General features: G+C 47.9%; 1 protein-coding gene across 4 annotated transcripts in view; it reads left to right on the top strand.

The window, feature by feature from the left end:
• LOC146859179 (gap junction gamma-1 protein-like) overlaps positions 1 to 1,763 on the top strand; it is a 136,818-nt gene extending 135,055 nt beyond the window's left edge. For all 4 annotated transcript variants that reach the window (XM_085649855.1, XM_085649858.1, XM_085649856.1 and 1 more), the window contains one exon: positions 93 to 1,763. In XM_085649855.1, coding sequence (XP_085505981.1) covers positions 113 to 1,285 — 1,173 coding nt within the window. In that variant the 5' untranslated portion in view covers positions 93 to 112 and the 3' untranslated portion in view covers positions 1,286 to 1,763. The remainder of the gene's footprint in view (positions 1 to 92) is intronic.
• Positions 1,764 to 17,966: the final 16,203 nt, after the last annotated feature.

Genomic DNA, 17,966 nt, shown 5'->3' with positions numbered 1-17,966 from the left:
AAAGCCCACTATCGCGAAGAGACTTGCTATAAATCACATCCTAATCTGGTCCATTTTTTTCTTACTGGTGTTTCTTTCTGTTTTGTTTTTAGGGTGATAAGACTTTGTGATCATGAGCTGGAGCTTCCTCACTAGACTGCTAGAGGAGATTCACAACCACTCCACCTTTGTTGGCAAAATATGGCTGACCATCTTGATTGTGTTTCGCATCGTCCTGACTGTCGTTGGTGGCGAATCAATATATTACGACGAGCAGAGCAAGTTTGTATGCAACACACAGTCACCGGGATGCGAGAACGTCTGCTACGATGCCTTTGCACCCTTATCTCATGTAAGGTTCTGGGTTTTCCAGATCATACTTATAACTACGCCATCCTTATTTTACCTGTGCTATGCCATTCACAAAATCGCCAGAATGGCTGAGCACAACGAGAAAAGGTCCAAAGGCAAAAACATGGCTGTTCGTTGGAAGAGGAACCGAGCCCTGGAGGAGACCGAAGATGACCATGAGGAGGATCCCATGATGTACCCAGAAATGGAGATGGAAAGTGAAAAAGAGATTCAGAGTCCAGACAATGACAAAACTAAACATGATGGCCGCCGACGAATTCGGGCTGATGGCCTCATGAAAATCTATGTACTACAGCTAATCATCAGGACTGCTTTTGAGATTGCATTTCTTGTTGGACAATACTTTTTGTATGGATTTGAAGTTCTCCCTAAGTTTGCCTGCAGCACAGATCCTTGCAACCACATAGTGGACTGTTTTGTTTCAAGGCCCACAGAAAAAACTATTTTTCTACTAATAATGTATGGGGTAAGTTGCCTGTGTTTGCTTCTGAACGTGTTGGAGATGATTCATTTGGGATTTGGGACCATTCGGGATATTCTGAGCAGCAAGAAGAAGGTACTGGAAGACCCAACTTCCTATGCATATCCTTTTACTTGGAATACACCTTCTGCGCCCCCTGGGTACAACATTGCAGTTAAGCCAGATCAGATCCAGTACACTGAACTTTCCAATGCTAAGATGGCCCACAAGCAGAACAAAGCTAACATAGCTCAGGAGCAGCAGTATGGGAGTCATGACGAGAACATTCCACCAAACCTGGAGAACCTGCAGCGGGAGATTAGAATGGCTCAGGAGCGCCTTGACCTAGCAATCCAGATATACCACACTCAGAGCAACCCAGGAAGCTTGAAAGAGAAGAAAGCTAAACCATGCTCCAGCAAAAGCAGCAGCAGCAGCAAAGCAGGAGAGGGGAAGGCTAAATCGTGGCTTTAAAAAGCAACCAGGTCTTGTGTTCTCAACCTCTGCTGAATACCAGCGTTGGTTCTGTTTAGTTGAGGGACACAGTTTGTTACGTTACTGAGAGCAGTAAAGACAATGATGGAAAAATGAGATCAGTTTATATGCACTTAATCTTCTCCAGCAATACAATTACAGCACTTGATTACTAGAATTGCCAAAATGAAGCACCTACATGTGAATGGTTCTTGTTGAATAGTTTGTGCATATAGACAGTATGATGGTACTTGTGCACATTTCGTTTTTGTATTTGTAAATAGGGTCACTACAGTTAATCTTTTTTTTATACGTAAGACTATTGGTTACAGCCTATATTTCGTAAGTACTGTCATCGCACCATTTGAAGTACCTTTGTTACACATTCCTCTGCTGGCTGCTGATATTTCAGGTTGTTGGGGGATATGATGAGTGTTCCTACAGAGACATATTGATTAAAACCAAAATGTTGAAGTTCTTTTGAAACTTGTTGAATGATTTTTGGCAGATTAATTCACAGTGACAGGATGTCTGAAAGAGTATTTATGTACTAGGTGGGAAAATGGTTAGTACAGGTTTGACTCAAAATAGTGTTCTGATGGATACATTTTCCCACAGATTCCTCACCCTATGAATTATTTCTCTTGGCTTCAGACTATTCTGGAAAACCTTTCCATGGGGCCCCAGCAGCAGCAGCTCCTCCTCCAGGCATGATAACCCAGCATATATTAGGCACCTATAGGCATTCTTGTGTCAGTTCCTGTTCTTTCACACATTATTGATGCAGGGCAGAATATCTCTCTTTCTGTGTCTCACCCATAGAATTCCTTGTGCGATTCAACAGTGACTAAGCCAGATGTCTCTTATGAAACGTTCAGGTTTCACGTCTTGTCATAGGTGCCGCAAGAAGATGTCCCATTCTGATCCACATGACAATTGCATATGGTGTCTCAGACCATAGCGCAGAGCTGTGGCTTGCAATTCTTTTGCCTTCATGCACCTGAACTCCTCCAGGAAGAGGAAGGCCAAATTGTTTCTAGCCAAGAACCAGAGAAGGACAACTAAGCAATCGTTTCCAGCAGTTTTTTTTGTGGTGCGAAGTTCTCCAAGAGATTTTTCTACAAAAAGCACAAGACGCACTATACGAAGGAGAAATCCTCTTCTTCCTCCAGACAACGGTCCAGCTCCAGGGGCCTTTCAAAGTCTCAGCACAGGTCCAGGATGGCAAAATTGTCCACATCTCTGGTCAGATTCCGACACTGACACGAATGAGACTGGAATTTCCAGTTCCATAAGATGCACAAGTCAAGGTCTTTCAGCTAACCTAACTGGTCAAGATGCAGGTTTGATGAAGGAAAACGCTTGCGTTAGGATGGTGGGGGGAGGGATCACAACATGAAGTGGAAGGGAGAAGCCTGGGAGTTGTGTGAGTGCCTGCGAGCGCGCTAAAAGGAAATAAATGCTGCTATGTGAATCAGCACTAATCGCCAACATATAAGGGGTGGTTTAGTAGCAGGGGGAGAAGCCTTCCGTTTAAAACGCGTGACGAGCGCATCTAAATAAAACAAGCTCTACCCAGGCGGCCCGCACTCACAATGACAAAAATGCGTGGGCCCGAAAACGAAAGAGGATCGCGCCGGAGCTTGGGAGGGAGGGGGGCAAGCCAAGCCGAGACCAATTTTTGTGTGTGTAAAAGGCCGCTTTATTGAAACAGGTGCATATCACAATTTATTAACGCTGGCAACTGCTTTACAAAACTAAAACCTCACTATACATCGATTACCTCACCCCTTGTTCCCCCCAACCCCTATGATCCCCACATGAAATCCCCCACCCTGCCGAATACAAAATAACATTACATAACAACCATATTACACAATCTTGCACAATATTGCATTTCCAAATCCTGTCCTCCAATGACCTAAACCCCTACCTGGCTTTGTGCAACTGTAGCTAACAAACATCTAGTCTAAACTTAGCCTACCTGGTTACCCTTTCCCTGCCCCTGCTCACAAACTACCAACACTTAACTAAAAACTTCAGCCAATCTTGGCAAACTGTTAACAACCCCGCCACCCAGGAAAAGGCGGGAGAGTAGGCGGACACGCCGCCTCCCCATTTTCCTGCCCCCCCTGCCTCCTAGGTATGACCTCGCAGTGTCGCTGCTCATTTAACATCCTGGCCATGACCTTCCTGATCTCCAGTAGGTACAACTCCATGCCCATCCTGGATAACTGAACTCCAACCGCCCTGAAAAAACCCAGTGTATTATACTTAATGTCTCCACGGGCAATCTTCGAAAACCCTGACTGCCTGCAAAAACACACCTTTCCAATGTTGAGTTTCCTCCAGACCTTGCCTACTGCCCCCGGATTAAACGCTCCTCTCCATACCCTACTTGGAACAAATTCTGTCCAAATGACCGCACGACCCGACCACTGCTGCTTTATCGCAGCCAAATCCCGCGTCATGCTCCTCATTAACGCCAAACCCATTTCCTTGACCATGTCATTTCCCCCCAAATGTATTACCAAGACGTCGGGGCACCTACCAGCCACCAAGACGCCAATTATAACCTGCCACAACTCCTTCCATCGCATGCCCCCTCTGCCCCTCCAATAACTTTGAACAAATCTGTATTAAAGCCTCTATGTTCCCCAAAATAACTGTCGCGGGCCTGGACATGCGCCCACTTTACAAAGGAATGTCCTACAATCCAGATAGTCATCTCCATGGCGAGGGGCCCATCACCAAACCTGAAACAAGAAAATGAAATGAGCAGGAGAAACCATAGGACCGCGCTACATCCCCCCTGACGCGCTGCGCACATAGCGCTAGTAGCAATTTGTGACCCTATAAAGTCCTTTATCAATCAAATCTAGACTGTACTGAATCACCTCCCCCCCTTGAAGCGCCAGTGAGACTTGCTGCCTAGCACCAGACAGTAAAACTTCCTCCCCTTCTGTCCTGTACGCAGTCGTCGTGGATTGGCCAAGGGGCCCTAAAAACCCACTGCAACATCCAGTGTTGCCCACGTACCCCAAATGCTGCGGCATGCGGGTCGGTGTCCTGTCTGCGTCCTTGGCTAGCCCACAGAATCTCCCCCACTGTGAAGCGAGAAAAAGCATCCGCTATGTCATTGTCCACTCCTGGCACATGCACTGCTCGAAAGGTAATATCATGACGTAACCAACCCAGAACAAACCCCTCAGTAACGTCAAAACTTGTCCATCTCTGGCAGACTGGCGCTTCACAATTTCCACCACCGCCATGTTGTCAATTCCGAAAGTCACCTTCCTGTGTGCCAACTGTGCGCCCCATCGTGTGCCTGCCCCCACCCGTGGAAAAAATTCTAAAAATGCTATACTCCCACCCCCCCAGCCCAATCCGTCGGCCACTGCTCTGCACACCCTTCCCTTGAAGTAAAGGCCAAAGCCCCTACTACCGGCGGCCTCAGAAAAGATCTGGACCTCCCATACCATGTCACCCTTCCGCATCAGTGGAATTCTTTTGAAATTCTGCAAGAAAACCTGCCACCTTCGCAAGTCTTCCCTCACACCCACAGACAGCCGCAAGTGATGATGTGGAGGTCTTTGTCCTGCTAGCGCCCTAACCAGTCGCCTGCCAAATGTCCATCCTACACTCACCACTCTACAAGCAAAGTTGGGGTGACCCAAACAGCACTGAATCTCTTTCACCGTGACCTTGATTTTTGACAACATTGTCGCCAGCAACCCCAACATTTGCTGCTTTCCGTCCTCCGTGAGGCGTGCCTCCTTCAATTGCGAGTCCAACTCAATGCCCAAAAAGGACAGAGCTGTGCAGGGCCGCATAGTCTTTTACGGCATCCCAAGTTCCCTCATGATCTCATTGAAACTGTCCAGCGCCTTCTGGCAGTCCGTGGAGTCTGAGGTGCCCACAAAGAAAAAGTCATCCAGGCAGTGTGTTACTCCTTGGTGACCCGTCCGTTCCGAGAACAATATTCTTTTATGGTGCCCATGGCACTCCAAGTTCCCTCATGATCTCATTGAAACTGTCCCGTGCCTTCTGGCAGTCCGTGGAGTCTGAGGTGCCCACAAAGAAAAAGTCATCCAGGTAGTGTGTTACTCCTTGGTGACCCATCCGTTCCGAGAACAACCATTGAAGGAACGTGCTGACACATTCAAAAAGTGCGCAAGACATAGAACAACCCATCGGCAATGCCTTGTCCACGTACCATTTACCATTGAAATGGATGCCCATAAGATCCAAATCATCCGGGTGGACAGGAAACAACCGGAAAGCTGACTTTATGTCGCACTTTGCCATCGTCAACTGATGAATAAGACACAGGAGCCTCACTTTTGTCGATGAAATCGTTCACCGAACCACCTTTTGGCCACGACAAATGTCATATCAAACTGAACTGCCCTTGCTCCTTTCTCGGCACCACTCCTATGGGTGACACAATCAAATCTCCCAGTGGCCAATCCTCAAAGATGCCCCGCCATGCGGCCCTCGCACACCTCTTTATCCAATTTTTCTTGTATTATTTCTGAATGTGCTTTGTCTGAGTATAAATTGTCTGCCTACCTTCTTGTCCTAGGTCCCCCACACCCCAGTCTAAAGCCCTTTTGAAAGCCAGTCCGCAAGCGTTTTGCAGCCTCCCGGTTACCATATTCCTGTAGGGCTGCAATCAATTTATCTGTTCCAACCGGAGTACGAGCCCTTTGGTCTAGGCCCGCCCGTGAAGGGCTGCTGCTGCTGTCCCCCCGTCCTAAAACCCCCTGACTGCCCCCAAAGCAAGTAACCAAGGCGTGTCTGCCGCCGCAAATTGAACAGTCATGCCAAAATCTGCAGTACTCCCGTTTGCACAGCCCCTTGTTAAAATCCCAGCAGGCTCCCTTCGTTCCCATCTGTCCTCTACCCGTTCCACCCACCCCTCCCCGGGTGGGGTGCTCCTGAAAGGGCCGATAAACGAGCAGTAGGCCACTTGCCGTGAAGATAGTTTTCCCTGCTCCAGTCAACCCTGCTCCAGTCAACCCCATCGTATGTTGCCATGAGTCCATATCCAATTCACCCCATTTTGCCTCTGTCCCACGCCATGCGTGCTCTAAATTCCTCATCTTATTGCGCCCATGCATATCCAACCCTGTAATCTGGGCATTCCTGATTACATCCATGTACTTGAACATGGCCCCGCACCTCTCTGGGTACCTCTCGCAGTACAGACTGGCATATATCAAAAATGCCGCTGTCCAATTCTCGCTTGTGAGCGGCACTTTCGGTCTCTTGGCCAAGTCATATTCCTCCCCTTTTGATCCCTCTTTTGCCCTAACTTCTCTGTGCAGCAGCTTAAGCATCTCAACATATTCACCCTTGCAGATCCGCTCCTTTGTTGCCAACATTAAGTGCGCGCCCAAAGGCTTAGTCACTCCCATATAAGGCAAGCACTTTATTTTCAACTCCTTACTCTGTAATTTATTCTCGGACTCCCCTGTCGCTATTGTCACCGTCTCTTTTTTGTCAGTCACCCTGTCGCTGTGTCCCCTGATGCCTTACTCGCGTCCTCCATCGAAGCCCTATTTCCCATGCTCACGGACGCCTTACCTGCCTCATCCGTTCCCACACCCACGTCCCGCACATACTTTCAACTCAGCAACCTATCCCCCTTTTCTTACCCCCTTTTCTCTCCCTAGACCATTAGCGGTCGCAATCCCCCATCCCATTTACCTGGTGTCACCCGGGCTGTTGGGGCCCAGTGGGTGTTGGGGCTGGCGAGCCTGCTTTGGGCCTACTTATGCCAGCCACGACGGGATCCCCCGCCGGTATTGGGTACGCCGCGCAAGGCTCTAGCCTCCTTTCTCCTTGGTACCAAGTCTGGTGCTCCGTGTTGCTCCACCACCTGCAAAAGAAAAGAAAGGAATGGTCTGGTGTGCTGGGCCTACCTCTCTTCTCTCCCATCCCAGCTCCTCTTCCTGCCCGTCCCCAAAGTGCTGGCCGCCACGCCCCTCCCACCGCGCTAAGGCCCACAACCTTCCCACCCTCCCCCAGAGCTTCGTCCCTCTCGCTCCACTCCAGGCCCACGGCGCCCTGCCCCCCTGCCCAACTCGACCCTGCCTCTACACCCATAAACCCTTTCCTGGACACCCCCGACAACCCCCACTGGCTCTCCCCTCCTCCCCTATACCATCCACCCCAACCCGCCCGTGACATACCTCTAACTGGCCCCCCCTTCTGCCCCCCCAACCTATTCATCCCACGAGGAGAAAATGTCCAGGCCACCCCGATCCTTCCTACTCCCCTCGGCTCAACCAGGGGGGGGGGAAACCCCCTCCTCCACCCCACTCTCCCCTACCGCCCAGGAACCAATCCACCCCGCTACCCCTCCCACCTTCCCAGCTCCAGAGCGACTCTCAGTGCCCTCCATACACCCACCCCGCCCCCTACCTTCAAAGGGGTTGTTTCTGTGAGTCCGTTTGTTTGCACCCAGCACCTCTACAGAATGCATTTTCTCAGCTTAATGACTCTTGTCAGCTGCGTTCTAGCGGTCCATAAATGTCGTAAACGTCAGACACCCAATACATGCTGGGAAGAACTGGGTCGTTAGTAACTGTCAGCTGCAGCTGGCAGCCTTGTGATTAGGGGCTTCGTTGCCAGAGGTGTGCCTAGGGGGGGTCCTAAAACACCAATGAGAGAATATGCCGAACCGGGCAAACGGGCGAACCGGGCAAACGGTAGGGTTTACACAACCGAAAAGCTAACAATGAGAAGGGGGGTTTGGGGGACAGCCGAGCACCGTGAGGCCGCCCCCGTCATACGAGTGGCCCCGGACTGCCCCAGATGTCGCTGGGGAGATGCGGGACATGCTCCCCAGCTGAGCATCGGCCGTCTTCCCTTATCCGCTACCCCACCACAAAATGCCACTCTCCAGGGCCGCGCCCGTCCAACCCGTGTGGCCCTCCCCACTCACCTGACCCTTTCTCGACATCTGGGGGGGCGAGCAGGCAACCACGGCAGCCGCTATCACCGCCGATGCACGCCTCACTGGGCGCGCGCTCTCCTGCACCACCGGTATTAACATATCGAGCCGGCCGGCCTTGCTCAAAAGTCGCACGGCCTCCAATACACAAGAATCCTCTGCAGCCATAATCAAAAGCAGACTACCACTCCCTGACTAAATACCTACACAGAAAAAGCTAAACTCCAGGTCACCAAACCTAAAATGGTGGCTGGGAAAGCGCCAAAACAGCCCTTAAACCCCTTGGGCTACAAAACAAATTGGGCTACTCCCAATGTAGCCCAAAACCCCAAAATGGCCACTACTCGGCCAGCCCCTCCCCCTCCCAATCTGCCCGGGGGCAGACCTCGTGGTGCTTGGCTGCTCCCCAATCCCCCCTTGTCTTTATGGGGCCAAACAAAGCCAAAGTCAGACCTGGGGCTCAAACCTTCAGCGGTTGGCCCACCTCCACCTATTAGTCAGAAGAGGAGAATGACCGAGTTCTGGAAGACGCAGTGGTGCAGGTTCTGCGCATCTGTATTTCTTCGGCTCTAATTCTCTGTCTGTCGTTATTACCTGCTCCATTCTCCAGCTAGCTCTCCTTCTTCTCTCTTTTTCCTCACACTTTTCTCCATCTTCTCTCGCTCTCTGTGTCGTCACCGCCACTATGCCAGCGCCTCCTTTCTTCCACTTCGCTCTATATCTCTCTCCCTCTCTATCCATTGGGGGTGTCGCCATTTTCATTTATATCTATATGGCCAGCCGTTTGTTGTACATAACGGATCATAAACCTCTCATTCCGTTGTTCATGGGGTCCTCTTCCAAACCTCCACCCCGAATTGAGAAGTGGATTCTGCAGTTGCAGGATTATTGTTTTACAGTGGTGTTTCGTCCAGGGACACTAAATCCGTTTGACTATCTCTCAAGGCATTTTCGTCCTGCTACTCCTAGTGAGGAGTCTGATGCTGAGGATACTGAGGAATATGTGCGTCTGGTGGTGGAGCGGTCTCGGACACTTCCTATTTCTTTAGAGGAGATTCTGGAGTCTACAAAACTGGCTGAGTGTTTCCAGATTTGTCTTTCTGCAGTGATGACTGGGAAATGGAGTGTCCTAGTGGATAAAGCCAAGTATCGTACTGAGGATGCTAAGTTTACTTTGGTGTCCCTTCACAATGTGCGGGATGAGTAGGTCATATCCCCAGAAGGCTGTTGGATGAGAGGTCCACGGCTGGTGATTCCTGGTTGACTGCAACAAAGGTTGGTGGATCTTGCTCACTTGGCTCATCGAGGGGTAGTGAAGACTAAATCCAGGTTGAGATGTAAAGTTTAGTTTCCTGGCCTCGATGCTTTAGTGGAGAGCACTGTGATGAGATGTGGGCTCTGTCAGGCTGCTGGAACTGCGGACTCTCCGGCTTCCATCCTCACCGAAGACATTCCTTCATTTCCTTGGCAGCGGGCAAGTGATGACTTTGGGAGTCTACCGGATGGGCGGCATATGTTGGTGGTTATCGATGATTTTTCCAAATATCCTGAGGTTGAGTTACTGGACACTACTACGGCCTGTGAGACTATTCCTCGGTTTGAGAAAATCATGGCTACTCATGGTTTGTTGACTGAGCTCCGTACTGACAATGGTCCTCCATTTTCAAGTCAGGACTTTGCTACCTACCTTCAGTCTAGGGGGATTCGTCACCGAATGATTACTCCTTTATGGCCTCAGGCCAATGGGGAGGCAGAGCGCTTTATGCGCACCCTTAATAAGGCCATTAGGATTGCTGTGGCTGACTGGCAGGATTTGGATTGTGCTTTGTATGGTTTCTTGAGGGAATATCGGATGAACCCTCATTCCACTACGAAGGCCAGTCCGATGTCTTTGTGTATGAATCGACCTATGGGTGACTTTGTTCCTTAATTGGAGGCGGTGTCTGCCAAACATGCATTGGTGGCAGATGAACTGTGGAAACGCAAGTTGAAGAATGACAAGGTTTCTTCACGGCGTGGAGTAAGACCGAGTTCCAATAAGGTGGGGGATGCTGTTATGGTGCGGAATCGGCATCAGAAAGGGAAATTTATTTTGCCTATTGAGCCTCAACCGTGGATTATTCAGTCTGTCCGTGGGGCTATGATCACAGCGATGACAAATGGAATGATCATCTCTAGAAAGATGTTTTTCTTCAAAGCTTACTGGAATCCTGGTGATGACCGAGTGGAGAACGGTATACGTCCGGATAATGGACTTCTGGTTTCTGATGAGGAGTCTACGGATGGTGCGGATTTGGGTAGTGGTGGATCTTCTCCTGATCAGGCACTGGAACGTGATGAACTTCCTGGTGGGGGTCAGGTGGTGTCGGAACAGTGTGGTGTTTCTTCCTCTGCAAGGATGCCCCATGTGGCACCTGAGTGTGATTTGGTGCCCCGTCCTGAACACCAGGGGCCTGAGTCTGGTCTGCAGCTTGGGGGTATCGAGAGGTATCAGCTTTTGCCGTGCCCCGCCAGGTTGTCGAGATTGAAGAACTATGTAACATATTGACTTGGTTTTATGCCCGGGACATTGTGTTCTATTCAACTTGTGTGTGTTCTACACATATTGGTGGGGTTTGTTTTTTCTTCTTTATTTTTCTTGTGTGTTGTGTTTTATTTGCAGGTTGTGAAGAAGTGTGATGTGGTCATTGGTGGTGCGGACCATTATGGCCGTAGCCCGGAGGGGTGTTAGTGGACCTCCCCCTTGAGTTATACACCGGTGGTCACTCTTGTGACGATTGGGGGTGGGACTATTTGCACAATAAACATGAGTGGTGTGTATCCAGGATGGAAACATAGTATCTCCCGTGTGCTGGTGATTACCTACTCGGCGGTTAATGATCCTTAGACGCAACATGTCTCTCCTCTCCTCAAAGGCTACCTCATTAATCCCCATCTGCATCCATCACTCTCCCCCTCCTTCACATTTATTTCCTTGCTGTCCCATACCCCTTCTTTTCCCTCTAACCCTGCCCTCTGCCACTGCATCTCGATGCACTCTCAACATTACCCTCTGTATTTCCTCCTCACTTTTTTCCACTCCACTCCAAACAAAAACACATAGATTAAAGACATTGTCATTTACAATGCCAATAGCTCTAACTCTTGCAAATGCGAGACCTAGTGCTTTGCAAATGCTCGTTACTAGTGCAACTGAGTTTTGACCAGCAGCACTCCATTTAGCTACAGTCTTGAATGCGAGACACACTACTATGCTGATACGCTCACATTCACTCCTTCCCAGCAGCAGGCCCAAGTAGGGTTCGCTTTCTCCTTGCACACCCAAAGCACACACACAACTCTGCTGATATACTCATCCCTGACCACCAGCAGCCCCTGATATTCCGCACCTGATGGATGGACTGCTCCACCCGAGCTCTTTACTAATGACCTGTTAGAAGCAACTTGGAGTGTTGCAGTTTTGATTCTAATGCAGTCAGTCCAAACACACCCACACATTTTACATACCATTTAACATATGTATTTGTAAAGCGCATGTTCGCCCAGAAGAGTATCTTGGCCCTGAATAACAGATGTTTGTTGTTACCAAACTCAATGATGCTCATTTTATCGACCTCAGAATGATGAAAGGCTGAGTGGACCCGCCATAATTTGAATCTGTGACCATGAGGTTTAACAGATGCCCCTACTGTGAATGTTAGTCCACTAAGCCACCCGACATGTGATTGTTACCTCTGCAACCCATGCCTCAGCAACTCAAAAGGAGCTTTTCCAATAGTCTTCTAACATACAGTACCCCGATTGTTTCAGTCCTTATTGACATACACACGAGCTCTAATGCTCCTTGCACCCTACCCTGAGAAGACATTTATTTAGCTATTTGCGACTGCAAAACGAATTGTTTTGCCATTGCACTAATTTCTGGACTGCTAGGTGCTACTCCAGCCATTGTGACACACACACACAGACACAAACAGACACACAGATACTCACACATGCCTACAGACTCACACGCACACATAACATACAATGGGTCTTTGTGAAAGTGCATGTCCACCACTTGGGATATCTTGACGCTGAACATCATTCACTCAGACATGCATGCACATCTTTACATGTACACACACTTACATGCTCACAAGTATGTACACCCACGCCCGCGTGTGCACACACTCATGGAGCTCACGTTCACATGCACACACATACTGATCTGACTACACAAATGTATGTGCACACACATCATCCGCATTGAGAACGTTTGTTTTTACTTACTTTAGTGGTTACACTTTATGAGAGCAGAGCAGTGGCCCCCCTCCTTATTCCTAAGCACCACCGGGAAGGCCCACACCCACGTTGCCTAAGGGGACTCTGGGTTGCAGAGACTCAAATGAAAACTGGATCAATGGGCAGCAGCAGTCTCAAAGTAAAGTAGCTGGCTTTAGGACTCCTTGGATCTTGACCGGATTCTGCCTTCCTGACCCTTACACTGTGCAGGCCTTGCTGACCGAGTCACTGATGGAAGATACTGTGGTGTTGGGGAGGAAGCGTGCTGCGCCAGTCGCACGCACAATCTTGCGTTCCGCCTGACCTTTGCTGTCTGTAATGCACGGCAATGGTTCACGCGCTTGGTCCTGAGCCCTTGTACTGTGCAGCCAGGCGAACAGCCCACTGAGGAATGGACGCGACCAGTCAGTACGCTGGTCCGTGTTACCCGACTGGCGGTAATCATTTACGGGCTGTCCCACCCCACACACTCCCCTAGGATACGCCACTGCACGCTCCTCGGTGGTGCACCTACCGTAGTGTCATGTAGACCAGTCCCACTGGTCTCACCACAGGGCCTCCCCACAACGAAAGGTGGTGTGACAGCGCGAGTGGCTAACGCTGAATATCAAATACATTTGAAGTTTACCAAAATAGTAACTCTAACATCAGATCTGACGCATAACAATCTACTAACACGGTTCTGCATATAAGGAAACACTTTTTGAGAATCCCCATTGGATGATTAATTTGTCTCCTGAATACTTGACTGTTAGGCCATCCTAGACCCACGGCCAGGTTGCCATCGTTTATTTTAAGTCCTGATGAAGACCCGCTTGACGATTTAGTGTCGCTTATACTGGGTTGAAACGTCGATGGCAATAGCTAGGACCAGTTCAAGACCTGTTTCCATACATACTTTGATTGATTCATGAAACTGTGTCATTGCAACTTTCTTTGAAACTGGCCCTCTTCTTTTTATCGTGTACATAAAGATCATTTGTATTCATTTTTGTATATACTATGCACAATTTTGTCACTCATGTCACTTTTTCACTGATTCACAAACTTGTTCTATGGTGTACTACTTTGGTAACCGTGCTTTGTTATAAATGATGTGGGTGCCTATATGAATGATGCAATTTATATATAAAGAACAGCATTTCACCCACTAAATTTGACTTTGACTTTATCGTGATTTGTATGTTGACATGGTATATGTGATTTGTACTTCATATTTTTTGTGGTCACTGTTACAAAGAGAATACTCTCTTCCATAATTGATGTATTCAATTGTGTCTTGATCCATTCGTAGAACAAAGTAATTGTTGGTCTTTGCCCGACAGAACCATTGTTTCTTATAGTGCGTATGCCCAGGTTCTGAGGGACACAGGGTTACCCCATTGTTCAGATAACACAGGGCCGGACTAGCTGTAGAGGGCATTGGTCATTTGTCCGGGAGTCTGGAAGGGTGGGGCTGGTTTTGCAGCAGTGGGGGCCGGTTTTGCAGCGATGCTGCAATATCAGCCCGAGTAACAAAGGCAGCAGTGCTGGAGGCCAGTTTTGTTAAACAGCAGTACTTCCTGCTTACTCCCCCTTCCCCTGTGGGGGCCCATCCGACAAAATGACCAGGGCTGCTTTGGGTTCCCAGTCCGGCCCTGCTCACCATTCTCACACATTTACCTAAGCAACACAAAGAAATCTGAAGCCAGGCCCAATGTATCTAGTTGCACAATCTACACAGCCGGGCTCTCTTAGCTTATAGCCCTGCAGCTCTTCCTCACACGCCGAGCACAGAGCCCTAAAGCTCACAATGTTGAATGCCAGAGAACCTCATACATCCCAAGAATTTCCCAGCTACATTTTCAGGTCTGGTTACTGCCTATGGCTGATGAGCCTGAGGTTTTATTATGATACTTGGCAGACTTGAAAATGTGTAGCCTGACCATTAAAACTACCCCCCTAGTATGCTGCATGCTCATCTCTCATACACAAACCTTATTTGTAAGTAATATCAAATCAGCGTCTTATACAGGGAAATCAGGAATTAGATCATGTCCATACCAGCTATGTAGAGTCCCACAGTGACAGACTTGCTTCTCTGTATCCTCTAATTACAGTTACATAGCTCCTAACGCTTCTATGCACTGCAAAACTACAGCTAGACAGCATGCCATGCAAGTAAGACCCTGGCACTATCCACTCCAAAACCACAGTGGGATACCTTTCAGAGAGTAGAAGTCCCACTCTACCGACTGCACTCTCAAAACCTGTGCAGAACAGCAGTCACAAATTACTGGTAGCACTCTTACACCCCTCATTAAGTAGCACTCTTGCACTACTGACACCACTACCACGCCGGTCAAATAATCAGTCGCACAAACACTCGTACCTATCTTAGACTACCAGCCACACACTACCGGAAGCATTTTCACACCTCTAGCAACCTAGCATCGACGGCAATAAGACTGGTTTATGACTGGCTGGTAGTTTTGTGTGTCAAATATTGTGAATAGGCGAGTGAATGAATGCAAGAATGAGTCAATGTGTGGATGTCAGCGCGTAAGGATAACTCAGTACAAGGACAGATCGATAAGTGACTGCATGGATGAAAGCATCCAGGTACTTGCAGTCTTAATAGTAACCTGTTGGGGTTGGCAATCCTTCTAAAAGAAAGTTCTATTGGCATTGCTACTGCTTGTTTAAACAGATGAACTTTAACAGACTTGTACTCATTACTTACACCACTGGCCCAGGCCCTTCAATTCATTCTTACACATGCCCTATCCACTACCTCTGTGTTCAAGCCTCACACCACTGTCCCCACCTCTCCACATCGGACTCATATTGTTCTACCCGCCCATTCTAGGAAATGTTTTAATTCACAGCATTTTTAACAGGACCCTAATGGTGGTGCTGCTGCTCAGATGCTACCACTTCCCCTGGTTACAGACAAAGCATCAGAAAAATTATTATGGAGTGCTACAATTAAAATAAATAAAAAAAATACCTCTGAAAGCATGTGAAGATGGGAAGGACACTGGGCTCTGACAGGAAGCAGTACTTGGTCCATGCTCCAGGCAAAGGACACATACATAAAGATCAAGTGAAACTGGCATGGTTTGACCAATGGAAAGCAAGAAAATTAGTGACAATGAAGCCAAACAATGGTAAGCAACTGTCGAGCTGTAAACCCCGTTTAATCTAAACAAAATGTTTGCTAAGTGACAGTGCATGTGCTGTCTTAGGCGAGACCTAAAAAGGCAGACATATTCCTAAAACATATAACTGTAACATAATGTAAATCCATCAGAAAATATACTTAAAAAGGCAGGATTATACCGATTACTTATATGATAGAAAACATAATTTCTTTTGAACGTCCTTTAGTTTACTGCTTGTGACCAGGAAATGCCAACTTATCAATATGAATAGTGGATAAAAAATACACATGCTGCTTGCCCGAGTGAGTCTACCATTCATGCAATTCAGAACTCTGCACAAGTTCATTTAAATCATTCAGTCTTCAAAGCTGCACTGTTTGAGGAACCCTGAAGGAAGGCGCAGAAAAGGGAGGGAGCGGAACCACCCAAGAGACCTTTTAAGCCTTTGGGTAAAAATATTTCTAGGTCGAGAAGCACTGATAGGCAGCAGGAGGTAATGAAATTACATAATTGTATGTCAAGCAAAAGCTATTCTGCCATTGGCAAAATACCATTACATAATTACGATACCATTACTCATACTGCCTGACGTTCCAAACATTAAAAGGCTGTTCTGAAGACTAATCCAACATGTAATTGACAGGCCCAATCAAAAAAGTAAATGGTCGAGGGGGCCTACCCACTGCCGCATCACTGAATGCTATTTTGTGGACTGATCCAACATATGAGTGATGCCAAAACTGAGGAATGGATGAAGTGTGCTAACCCAAAGCCCCTCTCTATATATTATATTACATATTACTATGTATTAATTACAATAGATATGCCAAACATTAAAAGGAGGCTCTTGTCATTTCAGTGAGCTCACAGTAGTATCTGTTTCTGCATTTTCAAAGATAGTGGAAATGCTTATTACATGGATTGCAAATCTGCCCATGAATTGTGCAGGCTTGGAGAACTGGTTTGACGAAGGTCAACCAGCATACCTTAGCCCCGCAAGCCAGCACATTTGCGAAGGCCACAGCGCCTATTGCTACTTCACAATCTGTCAGTCCCTGCCCCCAAGCTTTCCTGCTAAGAGTAACAGGTTTGAGAAGCTAACCAGCATTCCTAAGGTCTTAAGCTTGCCCCACAAGTGATGGGAGAAATGCTTAGAAATGATCCAAACCACTGGTAATTGCTCCGGGTAGCTTTCTTGCCCATCTTTTTGCTCATTGACAGAGGCCACCTTATGCAACTTGGTACTAATCCCGATCCTCAAAGGAGCCGTCCATCCCAAACTGTCAGGTGTGGCCCCGTCTATCAGGGATCACAAACAACCTAAGACCGATTTTCAACGTCATAAGTGAGGTATAGTGCGGATCCTGGATGCAGCGAGCGAAGAACCCTTGACTACTTGGGTGCTACACCAAACACGCAAAAGGTAATGGGAGGAATGCATAGTATAAATAATTGGCTATTGCTCTGAGTAGAATTCCAACCCATTGTGGTTTGAACACCGCACCTCTCTCGATAAATGTACCTCAGTAGCCACCCTGCTTCACAGATGCTGGAATGCCGCCCAGAGTGATTGCCACTGATTTAGAGTATTTGCAAACATTCCTCTCATCGACTATGAAGTCTTGCCTGAGGCAGCGCATGCCCTGCACGCACTCTTGCTTGCGCGAGACATTGTATTCAACAAGGGGCTTGCTGCCCACCCATTGCATAACATTAGTTAGCTTCATTGTCACTGCTATTTGCTCCCTTCTAATTGACCAGTGTGTACTGGTTTCACTCACTCTTCTTTCAGCTGGAGCATGGGCCAAGTACTGATTGCTTAGGCTTGATTGCTGTCTTTCCGCTGACCGTGCTATGAATGAGGCACTGCTTTTATTTTCTTCCCTGTCATCCTTGTGGAACAGCTTGCCATGTGCAACTATGTTTTACTACGCTTCACACACTTCTAAGAAGCCATTTACTCCTTTGAAATTGATGTTTATTAGGACAACAGAGGTCATCTGCTTCCCAAATGCATTTTCACTTTTCACTAAGACATGGAAATGGGCGCAATTGCTTATATGGTAGGATTATTTGACATACATCATCTTTTTTCACACATGAGGAGATTAACTGATTTGCTATTTCCCCACTTAAATGTATCCCCTAGGACTGTCTGTGCCAGTGGCTCAGTGAAAAGGGACAGAAAGAGACCAAGGAGAAGAGGATAAGGCAAACATTCTGATAAGCCAGTAAAAGAGATCAGTGCCACCAAGAGACCAAAGCTCTGGCACTGCCCTCTTTGTGCAGAAGT

Source organism: Triturus cristatus, chromosome 3_2, assembly GCF_964204655.1.
Source record: "Triturus cristatus chromosome 3_2, aTriCri1.1, whole genome shotgun sequence".
NCBI classification, from domain to species: Eukaryota; Metazoa; Chordata; class Amphibia; order Caudata; family Salamandridae; genus Triturus; species Triturus cristatus.
Note: the sequence above shows the minus strand (reverse complement) of the source record. Positions and strands in the feature narration are given on the sequence as shown.